This window comes from Buceros rhinoceros, unplaced genomic scaffold, assembly GCF_000710305.1.
Source record: "Buceros rhinoceros silvestris isolate BGI_N320 unplaced genomic scaffold, ASM71030v1 scaffold17188, whole genome shotgun sequence".
NCBI lineage: Eukaryota > Metazoa > Chordata > Aves > Bucerotiformes > Bucerotidae > Buceros > Buceros rhinoceros.
The window spans coordinates 7274-28737 of record NW_010428772.1 but is presented as its reverse complement, the minus strand read 5'-3'; the positions used below and the strand labels follow the sequence as shown (position 1 = coordinate 28737).

Here is a 21464-nt window from a genome sequence, read left to right as displayed (position 1 = left end):
AAGGGGGGGGGGGGATGGCTGAATATTAATGAGCTGAGCCGCAGGGTGTTCAGTGAAAAGCTGTCTTTCTGCATGTGATCTAGGGTTTAAAACCTTTGTTAGAAGATGTTTGGATGGAAGGTTTATTTGCCCTGGGAGTGCAATCTATCCCAGCACACAGAAATTCCACTAAATGTTGGAAGGCAAATGATTACAGAGAGTTTTTACTTATGTTAAAACCTCTGTTGCAAAAAAGAAAGTTAAAAAAGAACCAACACTCCCCCCCGCCAAAGCGAGCTACTCCGAGGATCTTCTCAAATGACCCAGATCTTTAGAGTGAAGTTTTCCTTTGCCTAGAAACTAAGTGGCTTTTCTTTTGCTCATTCAGCTGCTAGTTCTGGGAAAAGCCCAAAGAGAAACATTTAGATTGGAAGGGTCTTTGAGAAGATGTGACAGTTGACTGATGAGCATCCATAAAATGACAAAGAATAGTTGTGTGGAGCCGGTGCATCACATCGCCTCTCCCTGGGAAACTAATTGCTCTGAATTGTTAATAGTAACATTATTTTTCTGGCAATCATTTCTTTTGAATACCCAAAATGAGCATGAAACAGCTCCTTTGACCGGACATAAAAGTTAAATGTCCCAATGTTGATCAAATTAACTTCAGCTATGTGACAATGGACTATATTTGTGAGAAAATAATGAAGGGCACAAAGGGGAGCTTTATGCCAAGATTTCACAGTTGTAATGTAAAAATGTTTCTGTTGAACTAGGCCAGGGAACATTTCAATAGGGAAACAGAAGAGTACTGTCACTTCTTTAAAAAAAAAAAAAAGCCCACCACATTCATTTTATGGATCCGAATGCTCCAGATAATTTCAGGAAGTTTAAATGGCTGGCGCACCGAGAACCACAGTATCAGGGTAACATCTCACATCTCTGTCCTGCGCAAACCCTCATCTGCACTTTTAAAGGACTCTACCCTACAGCTTCCGTGCACTCCCCGGCCAGGCTAGGAAATTCAGAAGATGCTTTTCCCCAGCAAGTGTCTGAAGGACAGGACTGCTGTGCCAATACGATTAATTAACGATACATGAAGAAGCATTAATTACAGCAGATGTACGAAAGCCTGAAGTAAAATGTAAACCATGTTGCCTCTCTTGCTTGCATAGCTTACACCCTCTGACTCCAGAAAACTCAACAAAAGGCAAGTATTCTGCAAATGGGGCTAACTGCACATGGGAGTTATCCAAAACAGGCCTGGAAGAAATCGTTGCAGGTGTTCTTATTTCAATTATACAGCAAATTCAGTTTTGGCTGCGTCTATATCTACCCAGAGCAATGTAATCGACTTCTGGGAACTCAGTTTCGTTTTACATTAGCGTGGATAAAGAACCCTGACACACGCCGATTTTCTACATATACACCGTGTATGTATTTGTGAATACACAGGCATGTAATTGCTTAACGCCAGTGGAATTCCAAGGATCCCAGTCTCTAAAGAGTCTAACACCCGGTTTTCTTCACCCTCGCTAAATGCCAAATGCTAAAACAACTCAAGCTCAGCACAAGCCAGCTAGCTGTCTTTAAAAGCATTCTTCTCACTATATAATTCATTTTTAATATTATTAAAGCTGAATCACTTCAGAACACCATCACAAGATTAAACCTTTCTACTCCCCAAACATGTTGTTATGATTATTAATAGATTCCATCAGGAGAAAACTTTTAGCGGCAACTCTAAATCATTCACCCGACACTGTCCTTTGTTTTTCCCCCCTACCCCTCCCCTTCTCAGTAATTTAGAGACCTTGCATCGTGCCTACATGTTAAAACCTCGTAGCGAAAATAATTCTGGCGAAACCAACTTCCCTGATGATTTTAACAGTTAAACTAATTCATTCGAGCTTTATTTGCGCACTCTTTTGTATTTCAAACTCCTGTGATACTTTTACCTTACATGAAAGGGCTGTACTTAATTCATGTTTATGAAGATGCAGCGTGAACAGAACTGCGCTTTCACTGACTCCCACAGTGACCTAAATCAACTGTGAGAAGGTGTTTCTGTTTCATTCAGTGAAGGTTTAGCTCATTAAACTGTTTTCCTTCTCAGCATTGTTCGCTGGGTTTGAACTGCATTGCTGTTAAATGCTCTTTAGCAGTTTAAAGGCTTTAAAGGAAAAGACTTATCAGTCTCTGTTTTTAACAGCACTAAATCTGCATTATTAGTTCATGCAGATAAGGGGATTTAAAAGCTCAGCTTGAAACCTCTCTCTTCTGTATTTATCTGACACTGCATAGTTCCAGTAGCTCAGCTGGAAATGTAGATCTATGAAGCTTTAAAGAGAGATTAAAGCCAAGAAAAGAAGTACTTTTCCCCCTATAGACGCGCTCACTTTCCCTTTTCCTACTGTCTGAAGGACTGGTGGCAGACAATGGTCAAAGATGGTTCCCAACACCCGCTGAATGGGGACACTGTTGGTGGCAGCATTCATTCAAAGTGAGCTTCAGTGTATTGTCCTCCCCAATCAGCAGATCAGAATAGAGTTTGCTGGTGGCTGCCAAAAGGTTAGCACTGCCGATGAAAGGGGTTTCCCATTATTCACTGCTCCTACAGAACTCCCCTTTTGTGCCAGGCAGCCCATCATTTCACTGTGGAGGTCCGGATCTGCGGCTGGCTGCGCTCTCAAAATGAGCGATTCAGCTGAATGCGAGCTCGGAGGAGTAGTGGGCACCCTCGAAGCGAAGGGTTCTTTTCTGAGGACAGGGGAGTCAGGGCAGTTTTTGGCAGCGTCACATTTTAATGATATACCATCGTGACATCTCTGACCCACGGCTGACACTAATACTACAGTCCTGTTACCTTACCCTCGCCGGGGCATCGTGGGGGGTCCAAAGCCAAAATCAGCTAATGAAGCACACTGTATGCTGTAAACAAGCGTGCGATAAATAATGCAGAAGGTTTATCACACAGGTTTGCCAAAGTTCCCCCGTGCAAAGCTAAGAAAAGGAGAGACCAACAGAACCAAGAAAAAATGAAATAAAAAGAGGCCCTTCCCACACTGCTCCATGTAACAGAGCTCAAAACTCTGTGTCTCAAACGGCCCCAAGAGTGGATCCTGATCTTACTGCACCTCTGCCCCCTAAACTAGGGATGTTTTATAAACCACTGCGTGTTACCTATTTGCAAACCTTCCAAATGCCCCCAGTGTTTTCTGGTGATTTGAACAGGTCTTACAACTGATACAAGAGAAGTGATACAAGATTTTTCCTCCTCATCCTTGTAACACCCTCAAAAGTAGAAAATAAATGCTTGTTTTGGACCATTCCTACCTAGCCCTCTGCTGGGGTGCACAGGAAAAGCACTTCTTTATACACAGTCGTAAGAGCTGTCGCTTTTGCTAAAATATGTTCCTGTTTTTAAATAAGACAAAAATTACAGAAAGGAATAAAACTTTGAACAGAATGAGACCAAAAAGGTACTTATACTCCATTCCACATTTCAGAACCTTTTCCAGAGAAAACCTACGTAGGGAAAAATGACAACACTGCACATACAAAGATATTTTTCAAGGCATAACTCGATTTAGTTAAAGAGCATCTTTAACCTGCAGCTTGCTGCCAGAGAGAGACACGAGAGTAAATGGTCACTCGTGGCTGGGAGTTCCTCACTGCGTGTTTCGTATGCAGGGACACTGCGAGCAAATGCCAGAAGGAAGAGACACAGTGAACCCGTCCTTCCCCCCAGCCCCCTCGACCAGGGTCCAAGCTATGTTGAGCAACAAGTTCCAGGCACGTGCTCTCCTTCTCTCACCTACCGGCACCTGTGGCCAGGCCAGCCAGGGGATCCTTGTCCCCACCGCACTGTGGGGCAGGGCAGTCCTACGCACTGGGGTCTCGCTGCAGAGAGCTCTCGGAGCCTGGCGGGCACCAACAACGCTGCACTGCTGCGGAGGCAGCCCCAGCACACCGGTGGCCTGGGCCAGGGCAGGAAAACCACATGTCCAATGCTCTTTTACTTTTCCAGCCTAAGCAGTTTGTTTTAAGCACCATCTTACACCGGACATCTCAGCGTGTACCGTGGCTGCTTTGAAGAGACACTTTAAAGCTGTTTCGCGGGCGAACATGAAGTCAGACAGTACCTCGTCAGAGAAACACCCGTTAACTTTGCCAATGCACATATGAACCAGCAGAAGTTATTTTTTCTTACTCAAGAAAAACCTGTCTCTTTTTCTGACTATAACTGCTAATTAGGGCAGCCATAAATTGTATAACATCATTATAAACCCTGACATTATTAAACAGCAATGACTGCACACAAACGCTGTGTTGCTGCCTACGGCACTCAGTGAGGATTGAGATTAAAACACCGCGGGGTTTAATGTTGAGGGGTCGGAGCTTGTGACTTACAAGAAGAGGTTGAAAGGGCTGGATTTCTTTAGTTTACAGAAAAGATGGCTACGGGAGGATCTTGCTGCTGGCTTTATATATTTGGTAGTATGTTGAGGGGTCGGAGCTTGTGACTTACAAGGAGAGGTTGAAAGGGCTGGATTTCTTCAGTTTACAGAAAAGATGGCAACGGGAGGATCTTGCTGCTGGATTTATATATTTGGTAGCTACTGAAGAGCCAGAGCCAGGCTCTTCCCAGCAACGCACCCTGAAAGATTGGGGTGATGGACACAAACTGCCTTGAGGGAAGTTCTGACTGATATTACGGAGAGAAAGTTTCACCAAGAGGGTAGTCAGGCACAGAAAGGGGTGGCCCAGAGAAGCTGCAAATCAGGTTGCGTGGAGTTTTTCAAAGCTCAGCTGGGATACGCCTTGAACACCCTCATCTGGTGTTGAAGTCAGCCCTGCTCCGAGCAGGAGGATGAGCAAGAGGCTCCCAGAGGTTCCTTCCAACTGGAATTACACTATTATCCTGTAACTGAAAACAGACTTGATGGCAGCTTTACAGGACTCACGCAGACTAAAAGGAGCTAATCTAGTGAACACATTTAAAAAATAAACCTGCTTTCGACTCTGCAAGTTCTGGTGACTTCAGAGAGATTCTCCAGTCTTGTAATTTAGCTTAAATGCCCATGTGTCATAAACTGATCTGTAATTGGCACTGTCTAGAAAACTCTGATAAGAAGTGACCATTTTCAGTTAACAGAATAAAAATCTCTACATTTCTGGGTGTGCCTTCTGAAACACTTTTTATATGCTGCTTATGAACACAGAGATCGAAAGAGGCTGGTAAAAGCTAATACATACCTATCAAGTACATAGCCAAGAGCCTTATGCCGTATTCCTGAGTAAACCGATGGGCTTGTTTCCCAAGCAATTAAATTGGAAGCATCATGGAAAAGATGAATGTTTACCAAGTCAAAGGCACTATGACAAAAAAAGGAAATACAAATAAAATGATTCAGGATAAAAGAAAAAACACATTTGTTGCATTAGCAAAGCATTCAGCATAATAACACTGTATTCTCTCATGTTACCATAATATTTACTCAGACTGTACAAATTAATCTATCATCATAAAATGTCAAAAACTACCAACAAACTCATGACAACTCATCCACAGGCAAGACTGCATCAGGTTTTTGCTTAAAATATGCATAATATGAAAGTGAAAAGCTACCTGTTGGTTACAGTCCACAGAAATCAGGCCGTACCCTCTCACTAAAATATTTTTAAAACAAAATGGAATGTGTAAACAAACAACTTTAAGTTTATAAAGCTGTAGCCAAATACCCAGTAGAACTGTGGCTTTGCAACAAACGAAATGGAAAGCTATTGACAGGGGAGTCTTACTGACATTAAAGACTAAACTATATCATTGCAACTCCTTATCTGTCCCTGCGTGGAGAACGCCAAGGTAACGGTGGTCAGCGTGCACCCCACTGCCAGTCAGAAAGAGGACAGGCTGTTCGACCCAGACTGTGCTGCAGGATTACAGAAGCTGCTGCTTCCCAGAAAAATCCACTGAATGTCCTCCCGGTGTCCTCCCCTTCCCTTGGCCTTACTGCTAATGAAAGGTCCGTTTAGTGAGTTTTCAGCCCCCTTTGGGAGGTGAACCACAGCTCAGACCCATCATCTGGCTGCGTTACCTTGCCTCGGATTCAGATTTAAAGCAGTTTTTTCCCTTTATAGGAGCCCATCATTTTGAATTTGAACAGACAGCTAAACCAAACTGACTCTGCATTTCTAGTGCTGTGCGCAGACAACTCCTGCACGAGAATTCAGCGTGGAGATGACAAACACAGAGAAGGCAAACACCTCTTGTTCAAAGAGGAGTTTACAGCCTGCCAGTGAGAATATGGGAAGCGACTCTGGCAGAGAGAGGATCAAACAGAAACCCCAACCTGTGCACAGAGCTTCCCCAGACCGTGAGAGTCAGGGAATGTATCTGGGCAATCAGGGAACATCGCAAATCAATGACAGTCAAATCAGACAATGCATGATCAAGATACCCAGGTTCACCAAGGCCTCTTGCACAGATACTGGTGGGTTTTTTGGCTCAGGAAATAGTGTTTTGCGGAATGAACTCATGGTAATGACATTGTAGTCCTACTAACCTTCGTATGAAGACATGTAATTAGTACATAACTACAAAACATAATCTGGAGCTGATGGCTGCCTGTGTGAAGGATGAACAGAAAGAATCCCTACGTTACCCATAGCTGCCTGCCTGATTTCAGGGTCAAAAGTCTGTAAAAGGAAAAAACCTGCCGCTTTTTCATTCTTCACAAAGTGTTTGCCTAATCTAATAAATGTGCTTATGTAAAGAAGCAAGAACACTATTCAGCGCCTAAAGGTCAGCCTGTGGGGACATTCAGACTTGAGAATCAAACTTAGAATTTTAAGATGTGAAATGACCACAGCAGGAAGGGAAAAAAGTTGAATGTTTGTATACATTTAGGTGACTATAACATAAACAAGCAACAAAGACCAAAACTATGACTAAATGGTAAAAAGGCATGGCCAGATTTCTAGATGGGACTAGAGAAATCTGAAGCACCTGAGGGTTTATTGAGCTCTCCGTGTGTTAAGACAAGGGATGCTGTTGAGCTCTCTCAGGTACGGTGGTTTGCAGAAATCAGCTACCTCCAACAAACACTGCTAGTATTACTACTATCATTGTCTCTAAAGGCAGCATTTTCAAACACAGACAGTAAACCATGATGAGATACATCATCCGTGACGAGATACATCTCCCACCAGTGCTACAGGGCACTGCTTCTTCCAAAGACAGCGTGTAACACCATCATGATGTCTGCTTCCCTCAGCCCCCACCTCTTCAGGACCATCCCAAGAGCAAAAAGTGTTTGTTTCTTCTGTAGTTTTTCACAGCATGTCTGATGAGGAACTCTCTCTGCTCTGACAACAGCCAGGTTACACTGAACTGAGGCATGTGCTGCTGGGTGGGATGCTTCCTCAGTGCTCCCTGCTCTCTGCTGCCCCTCACCAAACCCTGCTAGCCAGTGCTGGGCTGCCAGGGGCTTCGCTCTGCTCTAGGAGGAAAACCAGCAACCTCTCAGAGAACTGGACCGTGCCTCGGGTTTAAAATGGGAATCCTGACCCGAATACGACAAATAAAAAGTTTCGTTCCAGTAAAAGTGATACAGTAGGAACTGGTTTTAAAAGGTTGCATTCCTTGAAGGTGGGGGCCCTCCACTGGCTTCTGTGGAAACTGGGGCGGACTTAGTTCAGAGAGAGCAATCTCCTTCCTCAGGAACCGCCGGGGCGAGGCCTGCCTAGACCCAGGTGAGACGCTCGGCTGTATCGGGTGTGATGGGGAGCAGCAGTGGGGGCACGCTTGAGCTCCACACTGTGACTCCTGAGGCCTTGCTCACAGACACCACATGTTTTTGAGAGGTTGGTTATGACCTGAGTTATCCCATGCTAGCTGCACGTACAGGTGAGCATTAACATCACATTTTGTTATTACTGAGCATTATGTGTTCAATAAAAAAGCAAAGCAACTGTTTTGGAACCCATCTGTCCTATGAACAGACCGACCCACACGTATGAACACCTTCTTCGAAACAGCTGTTAATAAAACCCTACATAATAGACACTTCATCAGAAGGAACTTAAAGACGCAACTTACCAATCAGTAATACACCATCTCGTTCGAATGAAACCTTTTCTGGACCACTTGCACTGAAAAATAAGCACAGAAGAATCAGTCGCTGGAAGTAAACGATCACTGTGGAAGTGAAATGTACTTACACGGAGAACAGAACAAATCCGAGTTCATCCGTACGCTGTAACTAGTAACCACTACACACCAACTGAGGTACCTTGAAAACATACATCGTCTCTCTTATAAATTCTGGAATTATTCATATTTTTGGTCCTGCAGCTGTTATAAACTTACGTGTAAAGGTAATGTAAGTCCTGGCTGTTTTTATAGATGAGAGAGAACCGATTAGGAAAGCTTTACAACCCTATTTACGTGTAGCCTAAACCAGCAGATCCTTAGTGCCTATGCACAAATGTCTTGGCTTCTTTGTAATTTCACCTGAACTGTAACATGTCATCAGAGATTTACATGAAATTAAAATGAATGAGATCTGCTAGAAAGCCATTTCTCCTGCTGGGCCAACCCACCCAATATTTCTATAAAAGTTAAGGGGAATTTAAATAATGGCAAAACATTACATTTATCAAAACTGCAACGTCTGCGAGAAAGCCACAAATCAGCTCATGCCAACGTGTGGCACTTATGATACAGCAAAAGGATTTTTTCAGCACCACTCCTAAGCCACTGCCATAAATTACAACCTCCCACAAAAAGACATGATTCTGCATCCTATTTATTCACTGTTAACAATGAATGTGGGGCTAGGCTAATGTTCCCTGGCAATGAATATTGCACCAGACAGGCCTACATAATGACGCCGATGATTCTGCAGCAGAAGACTGCCACTCCAGATCACGAACGAAGTGCCAGCCCTCGCAAAGCTCAGGGATACTTGCTCTCCTGAGGCACTGCCTCCAGAAGAGACTTCCCAGTATTACCCACTTCACTGTGAACGGAGTCCTCATGAAAATTTCAAATCCCAAATGCTGCTGAGATAGTGAAGTGCCTCACAAAACCACCCTTCTCAGACCTCTCCTCCCATATTCCGTGCTCCAGCTCGAGAGATGCCTCTGCTACTCTTGCTCCGGTTTGCCCATGTCTATCTGGTACAGGGGTTCCCAAACAAGACACTGAAGATGTGATGTGGCTTTGGAGTGCCAAACAAATGGAGGATTCTCTTCCTGGGACCCCTAACAGAACCTGGGATGCTGCTGGCCTTCTTTGTCACCAAAGTACAGTGTTGGCTCATGTTCAACTTGCTGTCCAACAAGATCCAAGTCCTCCTCTGTTTTCTGGATAGTCACCTCCAGCCTGTACCGCTTTGTGAGGCTAGCCCATCCCAGGAACAAGGCTTGGCATTCATCTCTGCTGAGCTTCTTTGAGCTTCCTGTCAGACTCTTTCTTCAGTCAGCTGAAGTCCCTCTGAAGAGCAGCCCTGCCCTCCAGCGCACTGACTGCTTCCCCCAACTTGGCATCATCTGCAGAGCTGAGTGTGTGCTCCATCCTGTCGTCCAAGCTGTTAATGAAGGTGTTGAATAGAATAGATCCCAGCATTGACCCCTGGGAACACCATCAGCAACCAGCTGCTGGCTGGACTTCGAGCACCACCCTCTAAGCCTGGTGGCTGCCCAGCTTTCCAGTCATCTGATAACCCACTTACCCACGTGGCTTCTAGGATACTGTGAGAGGCAGCAGCAAAGGCCTTATTAGAGTCAATGCATCCAACATCCACGTTCCCCTTCTCCACGCAGCTGGTCATCCGGGAAGATTTGCTCTATCACCTTCCCATGACCGAGGAGAGGCCACCGGGACCTTTCTGAAAACGGCTGTGACATTTGTGTTTCCCCAGCCCTTTTTAGATGGCAGTGAGAAGCCTTACAATGACATCAGTCAGATCCCTTCCTCCCTCGGGTGTGCCCTGCCCACTGCCACAGGTTCATGCACGCACAAGTAGCTTCAAGTTTTGTGCAACCAAAGCGTACGAGACTGAGTCCTGCTGTCAATCAGCATCCACTTCTCCAGCAGGCCACCCCTCAGGACTTTACTCTGAATCTACCGCTGACGGGTTCATCGGCACAAGAAACACCAGCATAAAGCATGCCCAGCCTTCGGCACCGCTGCCTGACTCTGCTCCATGCGAGCCTATGCTGATCCAAGCCAATTAAAAGGCATTTACAGCATCATTTATATTTCATGCCATGGGCAAATACAGAATTTCTCGGTGTTTCCCCACGCATACACTGCATACACCAGTTTGAAGGGCAGTAGTATCTACTAGAGACTATTTTGCCAAAGATTTACTTTAACAACTGTAACTGAAATTATCCCACCTCTCTATTAGAAGTCCTTAAAAATAATTTAAAAATCACAATTTGAGAACTTGTAGTTACATTCTGCCAGCCTTTTCTTTGTGAATAGAGTCTCTCAGGAGAGCATGCTGACCTTTTAAAACCCCCCAGAAACACCACCTACATAAATAACCTCTGCTACATCGGGTAAAAGGACCTCCAGACAACATTAACATGAAGAGAGAGGTTATAGAGGGCTAATGTCAAAAAGCACTGTGAGCAATAAGTAATGCACACAAACCATGATTGATAATGACTAGCACAGAGCCTTAATTCATCTTTTCTCCATCATTTTACTGAGAGGGACCATATCAAATTAAATAGTGACCCAGCAAGGGTTTATTCAACCATACAAAGCAGGGGCATGAAGGAAAGACATATTAAAGCAGCAATGACTGCAGTGTAATCGCAGCTTCTTAAAGGAGCACCAGGGTTCAGAGACGGGAAATCTCCTGTGTGGAGCAGCTGAACACCGAGCAGCCGGAGCAACTGAGGCACCGAGCGATGTTCAGTGTTAACAGCATCACTGTGGTGAGAGCACCTCCTCCACAAAGCCTCACGCAGCAACCTGTGTTTCTCATGACATGCTCAACATTTACCTATGAGTGTATTATGCAAACTTTCCACAAAAGCCATGCCCCCTAATTACTTCATTTCTCTCCTCAGATCACTTTACAGAACTGAAGAATTTATGCTCTTGTGATTTAGGAGTTTGTATACAAACTGTTCAAAACACCTTTCTAATTTCCCTGTGTTCCCGAATGAAACACAGCATATGGAAAACTGAAGCCCGATCCAGCCTTTGAACACTATCAAGCATTGGAACAGCACCATCAGTCACAGTTGCGCTGGTAAAGATTTTTAGAAGTCATTACATAAATTTAAAAGTCTGCAAATGAAAATATCTTGGCACTCATAAAAATGATGTATAGTGAGATCTTAAGAACATGAAGTCAATGTATCTAATGACAACGTCTATTATGTAGTGTCATAATTTAATTGATCATTTGCTTTTTCACATAGTGCTTTCGTGACCCTTTATTTACCAGAAAATACAGTAGAAAGAATTTAGTAAGAATACCGCTATTGGAAGACCACATTTAAGTATCTGTGTATGAGGTAATACAAGAAAGCTGTGAGAGAACCTACACTCGCTCCACTGATTTTTACACACAGAATCACGGGACATGCAAATCATTGCTGCTGTCGGCTTCTTCCTTACACATCACCACTGAAGTCACCAACCAGCAGCAACGCATAATTTCTTCACTAGAAGTTATTTCGGAAGACAGAAATACAGTAATGATGCAATTTGTGAAAGAAAGATGAAGGGAAGCACTGATTTGTAGGAGGTTGTAGGATACCACGTCGAGCTGGCAGAAGGCCTGGGGAAGCGATAGGAAGGAGGGTACATGTGGGGGTGGAGGTGTCAGGGATTCCTTTCTGATCTGTTAGACAACCTCCAAGGCCCAAGAGGGTTCAGGGGAGCGCAGCAGCAGGGATGTGAAGTTAGAGGGGCCCGACCCTGCCAGCAGCTGAAGTGTAGTACTCCAGTCTAGGTCATTGCCAAAACCAGCCAAAAAAAAAACGTGTTTGGAAGCACAACACGGACCACCAGCCTGTCCTCCCACTTCATATCCACTGCCAGCCATACAGCAGTTCTTCTGCTTTACAAGGCACCTTCTTTTTCCCTCCTGTATTTCACTAAACTCCCCAAAGAACGTTTAAATCTCTAAGAATTCTCTTCTTTGGGACAGCAGAATTTAGGGCTGATAGAGGTATAAACAATGGACATAAATTTTAGATGCCCAACCCAAAATATGATAGTAATTCTGTGGCTCATTTAACTGTCTCTGAGAACGAAGAGTCATTACAAAACTCGTTTTATAATATAGTCATTAAAGGCAGATAATTACAACAATAGAATTTATACCATTAACAGCAGCACCATGATAACATGACACTTGTTTCATCGTGTAATTTGCATATTCCCTCACCCCAACCTGTAAATTACCTTTAGATATTCGTAACTTGAACACATTTACTTAATGCCTTTAGCCTCAATAAATAATCCAGTTATTAAAAATGTGTCTATTTAAGGACACAAAAGTTAGTAGCTTTGGACTGAACACAGCCCAGTGGTTGAACTGCTGTTGAACATCCTAAATATAAAAATGTCATCCTTCACCATCATACTGTAGCCTTATAACATGCCTTACATATTCTGGATCACTGATGTGCTTAATATTTCCAAGTACAGTATTTGGAAAGAAGAAAGTTTTGGAAGCAGAATTTAAAGACAAACTATAGCTTGGGAAGGAGGAAACAGAAAATTCTTTCTCATCGCGGATTTTGAAGCAACGATCTGCATTTTGACTTTAACAGATAGTCACTAGCTGATCCACCATCTTTAAGCCAGCATAAAACCAGGCAGAGAGGATATAGATCATCTGCACACACTCGGAGAGGTATCTACATTTTAAAATAGGAAAAAAAATTCCTACTTGGTGTCCCAGAAAGGGGATACCACATCTTTCACCTTACAGTATTGAGTCTCTTCTCAGATCCTCTGTTAATAGGATTCCTTTAGCCAGCAGATGGATTGTGAATACAGGCAGTTTCATCTACTAAAAGACAACATAAATCATCATTGAGAAAGGAGAGACCGCAGTAAGGTTATCACCATACAGCCTTCTCCATGAAAGGTTTGCATTAAAGCATTAGTGAAATTAATTCATCTTTCATAAGAGCTTTGAGCAGTATCTGTGATCTATGATAACAACCAATTTCTCACTATGGGGAAAAAAAAAATTACTCAGGCCTGATAGACTACACAAATCTGCTTTTTTTTAAATGGCCTAACATTATCTGGAGTGTTGCTCCCAGAGGCATCGTTTGAGTCTTATGCCTAGCCAAGAGGAGCCATAAATCAAGGCAGAAAGTTTTGTTAGTTTTATATGCAGTGGGCTGTAATTATTTTGAATTGCATTATGCCTCAATCATTGTAATTACTTTTAGATCATCCTAAAGCAGCAGTAATAAAAAGAAAAGAAATGAGTCTTAAACCATTTCTCACACAAAACATGGTGAATGCCGTACAAGAAGTCTGGCTAAAACACACAAGAGCACGCAAATGTGATGTTTGGAGAGGTAGTCTGCTCAGGCATTCTGCTGTGGCAACGCAGATTTTCAAAATACACACCCGTTTGTGGTCTTTTAATCAGCATCATTATTACCAACAGTTGTCTAGGAAGAAAATAGGTGATAACAAGATTAATTTAGCTTTAAGAGTAGAAACATGTATATGAGATCCAAAACTATGTCACTGTTGGATTTTTGATGTCGCTGCACTTATGTGGACTTGACAGACTCTCTGGTTTTCAGTCCAAAAGAAAAGGCAGAGTAGTGTAAATAACATCACAATTACTTTCTAACTTTTCAAATCACACGAAAAACTGCTGGCTTGGTCTATGCTAGGTTTTACGCCGAATGAGCAGGGGAAGTCACAGAACTGTGAATACTGATCCTGCTGTTACCTGCATTACCGTATTCCCTATCACTTTGCACTTCCACTGTGTGAAGCTCTGAAGTAAAATGGGTGAATCCTCCAGCCTGTTCCACACATTTTGCCCAACTCTATTACAGGGAATTGGGCTGTGTGCAGGAACAGAACTGAACTTTCAAGCTGCATCAGGGATTCATTCTTATCTTAACTTCAAGTGTGGATTTTCTCTTTTCCTATTTATTCCTCCTCCAGGTTAACAGAATCCCCGGCAACACCAGAACAGGGTGCTTTCTCCTTAAAAAAGCCATTTAAGGCGATGTAACAAATGGGAACTATATGAAGGTGTCACATCCTCAGCAGGTATTCAGCTGCTTCTGGGGTTCAGGACCCAACAGTCCTGTACATGAAGCAGTGCTGCAGGGTGTGCTGAATAGAGATGCTACTGCTCCAAACACAACGTGGCGATCCCAGCACACCCACAAGTAGCGAACACAGTCCCCGGTCCGGAAACAGTGCGGGAAAGCCACTAGACTCAACCATTTCTCCAAGAGACTGAAGAATGGCTCGTGTAAGAGGCAGCAATAAACGATGCTGAACAAGTTACAAATTTGCCAGTCTTGTGGTGAAACAACAGTGCTGAAATAACGATGGAAATAATTCTTCCTGGGTATCAATGAACAATCCATAATTTGGCCTGTTGCTGTTCAGGGTGATAACAGCGCTCACGCGCCGATGCTCAGTGCTCTCAGCACTACAATCAAAGCATTCACCAGCGCTGCTTATGCTGTCAATCACCCACACTGCTACAGGCTATTGCCGATGGAGCAGAAAAATAAACACCTGAGTAACAGTCCGAATTTCCTTCAAAATTATATCGCACTTAACTCCAAAGAAGTATTTAAGAGGTAAAAGCCAGTAAAATTATGTCAAGGGCAAATTCCCTTCCAGTACAGAGATACAGAATATAAAAATAAATATTTCAGGGTCAAAGTAAAGAAAAAAATAACCTACATTCCATCAGCCCTAGAATTATTTATGCAACGCTCCTCCAAGCACAGATGCACTGTCTAAATATCCTGAAGCACGGATATTTACAAATTCTAAATTTTAGTTCTTCCTTAGATTACACTGATAACATGCCTGATTGATCCACAAATGTTATAGGAATTCAACAAACTTATTTACTTGGCTTGTAGTAGACACTAACCATTAAACACTTATGTTCTACTTGTCCTTTCAATAGGAAATTGAAAATGATCAAATTAAACATCAGAGAAGAGAACTGTCATTAGAGACTGCACGTGCATGTGCTATGGCTCTTGCAGGTGCAGTGGAAGAAAACCCTCAGCTGTGCTTGTGTTTCTGGGTTTGGCAAGACCCTCACCTTCAAACACGCAGCACTCCCCACTTCTTAAGAGAAACACACAAAAAAGAGGAGTACGAGGGCAGCATCAGAGGAAAACATCAATGTGCTTTCAAGCTACGCGTATTCCTGCACCAGCGAGAAACCCCCTTTCCCGTCCGCGCTGGCAAAGCCTGCAGCAGTACCCAGCTGTGCCGAGCAGAAACCAGCACGGCAGAGCTGCTGCTGCCGAACGCAAATGGAATCCATTCACTGCCGCCTCGCACCCTGCCAAGGAGGACATCTCCCTGAAACAGACTCGCAGTTGGCACCGAGTGCTGCTTCTTTGGTTTTAAATGCACAAACAAGTCTTTCATCACCGTCTCTATCACTCACAAGGATTTCCTACTATACCAAGAACTCCATTTGAATTTGGTAAATCCATGCAACGACTTAGAACATACATTATAGATTACAAGAAACCACCAAATAAAAACCCAAGGCTCGATTCTGAGCTCATTTACATTACTGAGAGTAGCTACCCAAGTAATCAGAGCAAATCAGAATCAAACCTCACATTTGGAAATGCTCCATGGGACTGTACATACCTCAGGGAAATAATCCTGTGGAAACTTCTCTTTTTCCAGCATGGGTGTGCTTTCTAAAGTGTCTGAGTAGATTTCTTTCCCAGTAACCTTTTTATACTTCTTAGCTAGGAAGAAATATAAAACAAAATTAACATACATACCTGTAACGTTATAAGCAACCTACAGCACTCATTGGCAAAGCAGTGGCATCTGCAGAAGTGTCTTAGCAAAAATGTGCAAGTGCTGAGCTGTTCTGGGGGAAAACCAGGGAGCACTACACCAAGTATAAACATAATTGTTTATATCAGACATTGTCAAGCTATGCAGTCATGGGTACTGTTATTTTTTATCTAGCAGCTCTTTTTCTCAGATTTTATGTCTACCTACCTCAGCACCAAATGATGCACATCCGTAATGCACTAGTAGTCACATTTTTTACCCATCAAACAAGCACACAATCATTCATTTAGATCATCTCAGCTTTCCGCCTTTTGCTTTAAATCAACAGTATTGACAATCATCATCAACTTGATGTTTGGCCATGCTTAAATTGCTGGGCTGGCTGGGTCAGGGGCAGGACTGTTTTTTACCACTCTAGAACTGACCCAGTTGAAAGGTGAATGAAAGATGAGCTGACGATGAGCTAAGCAGCCCACTCCTCATGAGGGACTGAGAGGAGGTAGACTTGTTTTTAACCAATGGTTTTCTTTGCAAAGTAAGGTGACAAACTCCAGTCACCCACTGAAGGCATTCAACATAACAATGCCCTGAGAGAAAACAAGAAATGTGAAAAAAGGTTTTATATGAACAGACTGAATGTCTTCCCTCAGGAAAGTGAGAGCAGCAGAGGCTACTAATTGGCAGCAGCAGATGACTGAGCAGTCTAGAACCAGAAGATTAGCACTTTCTCTCTGTTATGTCCTAACCCAGAAATGGGTATAGACAATGAAATTCAGAAACAGCAATGTAAAATCTGATAAAAAGAGAGTTCATTTTCTACTTAATGCATTATTCTGCTGCGCAACACACTGTCCCAGACCGTTAGACTTGAGCCAGATCCTGAAAAAGACTATTTGCAACTATTTAAACACCTAGAACTACAACAGAAACCATACAAGCATGAACCGAGCCTTGGAGAGGACAGGGGTTGAGCTTCATGGTCTAACAGGAGCAGCCTCCTGAGGTGTGACTGCCTCCTGACCGCCCATTGGAGCATTCCCTCTGGGCCTCTGCTGCGTGTAGGAGCAGGGGTCTGACGCGGGGATGCCTGGGTGAAACAACTTTCAACTCTGCCCACGCTCCCACTGCCTCCACGCCAGCCTCCATCAATCACGATGGCCAGTATCATCAATGGAATGTGCAAGAGAGAAACTCCAAACCAACTACTATCAAGCACTCGAACTGTCCAGCTCTATCTACCGGGTATCTGGTGAAAATACCAAGCAATACAAAACCTTGTCACTGTAAGTTGTCGAGATAAAGTATTTTATATAATCTGAGGAAGCATTTACTGTAATGTGGCAATATATCTTCAGGGGAAAAAAAAGTATCATTCTTTATGTGCCAATCACTTTGAGATCTGGCTCCCACAGGAAAACTAAACAAATATCCTGATAAACTAATGTGGCATCATTCTAAGTAGATCACGGATGGATGTGCCTCTTTCACTGAGTTTAACACTGTCAGCAGAAAGATGCCGATGTCATTCAGGATGCAGGAAACATTTGGCAGAGTTGTAAGGACTGAAGACTTCTGCTGTGGGAACCTAAATAAAAGGAGGCACTTGGCAGAAAGGAGGCGCATTTCCATCAACTTACGTTAACATCGATGCTAAATACGAACCAGCGACTCATTTACACAGCTGCTGAGAAGTAAACGCAGGAGGAAAGACTCATGCCTTCTCATGGCTCTCCAAGGAAAACTACTTCTACACTGCTCCTGACTTCACACCAGAGAAAACAAGATTCTTCCTGTAGATCAAAGTGGTAGACTGAAAGTGGCCTAAAACCCCCGTCGGCAAACCCTTCTGTGGGATGACGGCCCGCTGGAACACACGGCTGGTCAATAGTTTTAATCGTAAGCAAACTTTTGGGCCTCTGATCACTGTAAAAATAGTCCAACACCTTCTATGCTGTAGCAAATAGTATGTGAGGTTGTAGGAGAAAATTGTTCTCATTTTAGACCTCAACTATGTCTTCCCGAGAACTGAAAAACAGAGACAATCTTTTTTTCCCAAAGACTGAATTCAGTCACATCCAACTGTGCAGTGAATTTTGAAGAGACACGGTGATGTTGCAGGAATATTGAATTGTATATAAACAACTATTTTTTGCATGCTTTCCAGCAGGACCAGAATTTCATCATGATTTTTGTGCAGAGAACGTTTGTATCCATTTGGATTTTTCCTCTGATTTAAGAGCTAAACACACTGTGAAAATGTCAATAGTCATGAGAGAAGAGGCAAGTTTTACATTTCCCCTGAAAGATGGGAGCCTTCAGGGTCGTATTTTACAAACACTGCACTGGGGGGCTGATTCTGCTCCACATTAGGAGAACAGCGGGTGACTTACAACACCGATTCAGTGTAGCACCCGCCTTCCTTGGGCTTTTATTCTGGAGTTTTTTCTTTCCAAGGGATGACAGGGTCAAACATCTTTACGCGCGCAGTTCATACCCCATTCGGCTTTGCTAAGGTTTTGCCAAACTAAACTCAACACTTAACTGCATTTATTTTCTGGACAAGTATCTGATTATTTCTATCAATTATTTCCCCTACACTTTTTCCTTCCATTTTCTCACTTTAAAAAAAATTCTTACAATTTCTTTTAGTACAGTACAGTAGTGAATAAGCTGTCAAACAGCGCTCACTAAACCCAGAAAGCTCCTCTTTTTACAACAACTGTCATTTCACTCTGTGCGATGCCACTAGGACAGACACCTCTTGTCTATGAGCAGCGAGAGGGAACTTTTGGTGGACTTCAGAGCGAACGTGCTCGTCCTCCAGCGCTAGTGCGATGAAGCAGTGGGCTCAGGGGCCGAGTGTGCTGGCACTGTTCACACACTGCTAATACACAAAGCCACTGACATGGTAAAACGACTCCGCAGTCACTGACAGCAGAGCAGCAACTGTTCGGTGTGAGGACGCCTCGGGCACCCAGCTCCTCCAGCACTGCCAATCTCCTCCAGCAATCCCCTCCCGCCCACAGCTCATCAGTAATACTTTCAGCATGACTTAGTGTCTGTAAAACTGGTCCTGATTGGGAGAGACCTCCAGGACTCCCGCTCTTGGCAGGCCCCGGCCGCCCCGTGCCCGGGTCTGTGATGTCCGGAGGTAGAGCAGCGACTCTTTCACGGGCACTCCCTTGCCGTGGGGAAGGAGCTTGCATGCCCTTGTGAGGTTGAGAGCTGTGCTGGTGGTGGCATGTGTCTCCGGTGGGGTCTCCCAAGCCTGACAGGTCTCAACTGAAGGGTCAGACAAAGTGTGTCCACGGGCAGGATGGGCTCACTAGCCTTTGGGCAGCCATCCTAGGAGAAGGACACCTCTGACTCCAAACCTGGGCAGATGGAGCTCGTTTAGCCCTGTAAGGCTCCATCTCAGAGAAGGACACTCTAACCAAACCTACGACCCGAGGACTTCGCTGTCACTGTCCAACCTCGCTAGGCCCTGGCAGATGAACCTCAGGTGTAAAGGGTGGAGCCAGTTCCACGCACGCTGCGCCTCACCTAAAAAATCCACCGCACAGGCCCGAAGGGTGCACTCATCGCTTGCAGTGAGCGTGGGAAAAACCCTTCCCAGATCTTTGTTTGCGAAACCAAGCCATGATGATGATGATTGGGAGAAAGAGAGGTATGGCCTCTCATCAGCAGTCCCTACATCACTGTGGAGTTTTCCAGTACGGTCTCAGAAATAACACCTACTCTGAACTGCCTCTGATATTATAGCTGAAATTTTCCTCCAGCATTGAAACCAGTGATGGCAGGAGGTCGGCTAAATCTTGAGTCGCTCTATACATAGAACTACTGCTCAAATCTTTCCTGGAAAGAAGACCCTGTACCCTCAACTACACCAGCAGAGAGAATCTGTCTCTACTGAGAACAAAACCAGTGAATCCATATAATTGAGACAATCAGTTCACTCCACAGTCACTGCTGTTTTGGCAGTGTCTCAAATTAATGGGATGCTAGAGGGAGCATTAATGGGATTCCGCTCAGTAAGCTAAATGAAGCTCAGAAGGGTTTTGAATTTAACATGCAGACAGTTCTCAGCTGAAATATCATAAATTTTATATAATCTTTTCCCTATACACCTCTGGAAGCATTCTTCAGCTTTCTATAATATTTCTAGTATTTAATACACACAGCCTAGCATTACTTTTAAACTTTCAAGATTTAGCAAGACCTCCAACCTGACAGATCAATGTGGGTTAAAAACAATGACACTCTCCTACTGACCTGCACTGCTCCAAGGTAATTTAAGCCATAAATCTACCTCAGCTGCTTTGCACAACGACCATCACTGCTGGACATTTAAGGTCTTGGTTCTGTATCTGATCTACATGGAAGAACTTTGCAGCTATTCAGAGTTCCTCTGAAATCATCGGGGATCTCTATGGATCCAAAGGTCCATCTGCATGGGAATGATTAATGCCCTGGTTTTCAACCTGTGCCCGGTCCATTGATGACTTCTAAGAGGTCTATAAAAGGTAAAAATCTAACGCCTGTCCTCAACGGACTTGCATGCATTACACAGAATTCTGCCCGTAACGGGAAAAACTGCTGGGCACCACTATCGGAAAAGATGACGGAAAAGCTGCCTTGATATATAAAGCCGATTGACAATAACAACATTTAACTCCTTCGCTTACCTTTAAAATCAAACTGGTAGATGTTTTTCAAAGATTCATGAAGAAAGTAAAAACTTCCTAGAGCCTGTAAAAAATAACAACAAAATAAGAAATTATACAAATATCTATTTTGGCTAACTAAAATTAAAAAAGTATCATGTTTTCCAATTAAAAAAAACCCAGAAAAATATTAAATACTCAAAATTACTCTATTTTACATTTTCTAAGATCTATAAAAATATTTCCTCTGTTGCTTCTCTGAAGTTTTATAAGCCATTACAAAGGAGATCCTGAACAGCCGGGTGAACGTGGTGAGGGCACAAATTTGAGAAACACCAAAGGGATGAATGCAACGAGTATTACAGACAAGAGCCCTTCTAACCATCGAACGCATCCCCACAACTATTTTACAAATGCAGGAAAATTTCTGCTTCACTTTCAGAGCAAAACAAAAGCTTTCGGAGACTGCAGTACAGAAACAAGAGAAGGGCTGAGAGATTCGACAGCTTTTCAGAGCGAGTCAGAGGCTTTTCCTCTTCCTACCAAGCTGTGCAGAGTGAACGCTTTGCCAGCCCCAGAGTTGGCATAACAGTTAAACAACACTTAAAATCCACCTGGTGGTATCTGTGCACGCTCCTACAGCTTTCCCTGCTCCTGAGCGTTCTGATGTCAATTCCTGTGACTGGACAGTACCGTACGTCCATCTCTGCTGGCCACACCTGGACAGCCACTGCTGCCGGCGGGCCCCGGGAGGAGCCCGCCGAGGTGGGGGACGCTCC

General features: G+C 43.7%; 1 protein-coding gene across 1 annotated transcript in view; it reads right to left on the bottom strand.

Moving 5' to 3' along the window:
* INPP5A (inositol polyphosphate-5-phosphatase, 40kDa) overlaps positions 1–20770 on the bottom strand; it is a gene marked incomplete at its 5' end in the record, with an annotated part of 101165 nt that extends 80395 nt beyond the window's left edge. Inside the window, 4 exons of the mRNA XM_010142409.1 lie at positions 5239–5358; positions 8084–8136; positions 15863–15966; positions 20707–20770. Coding sequence (XP_010140711.1) covers positions 5239–5358; positions 8084–8136; positions 15863–15966; positions 20707–20770 — 341 coding nt within the window. The remainder of the gene's footprint in view (positions 1–5238; positions 5359–8083; positions 8137–15862; positions 15967–20706) is intronic.
* Positions 20771–21464: the final 694 nt, after the last annotated feature.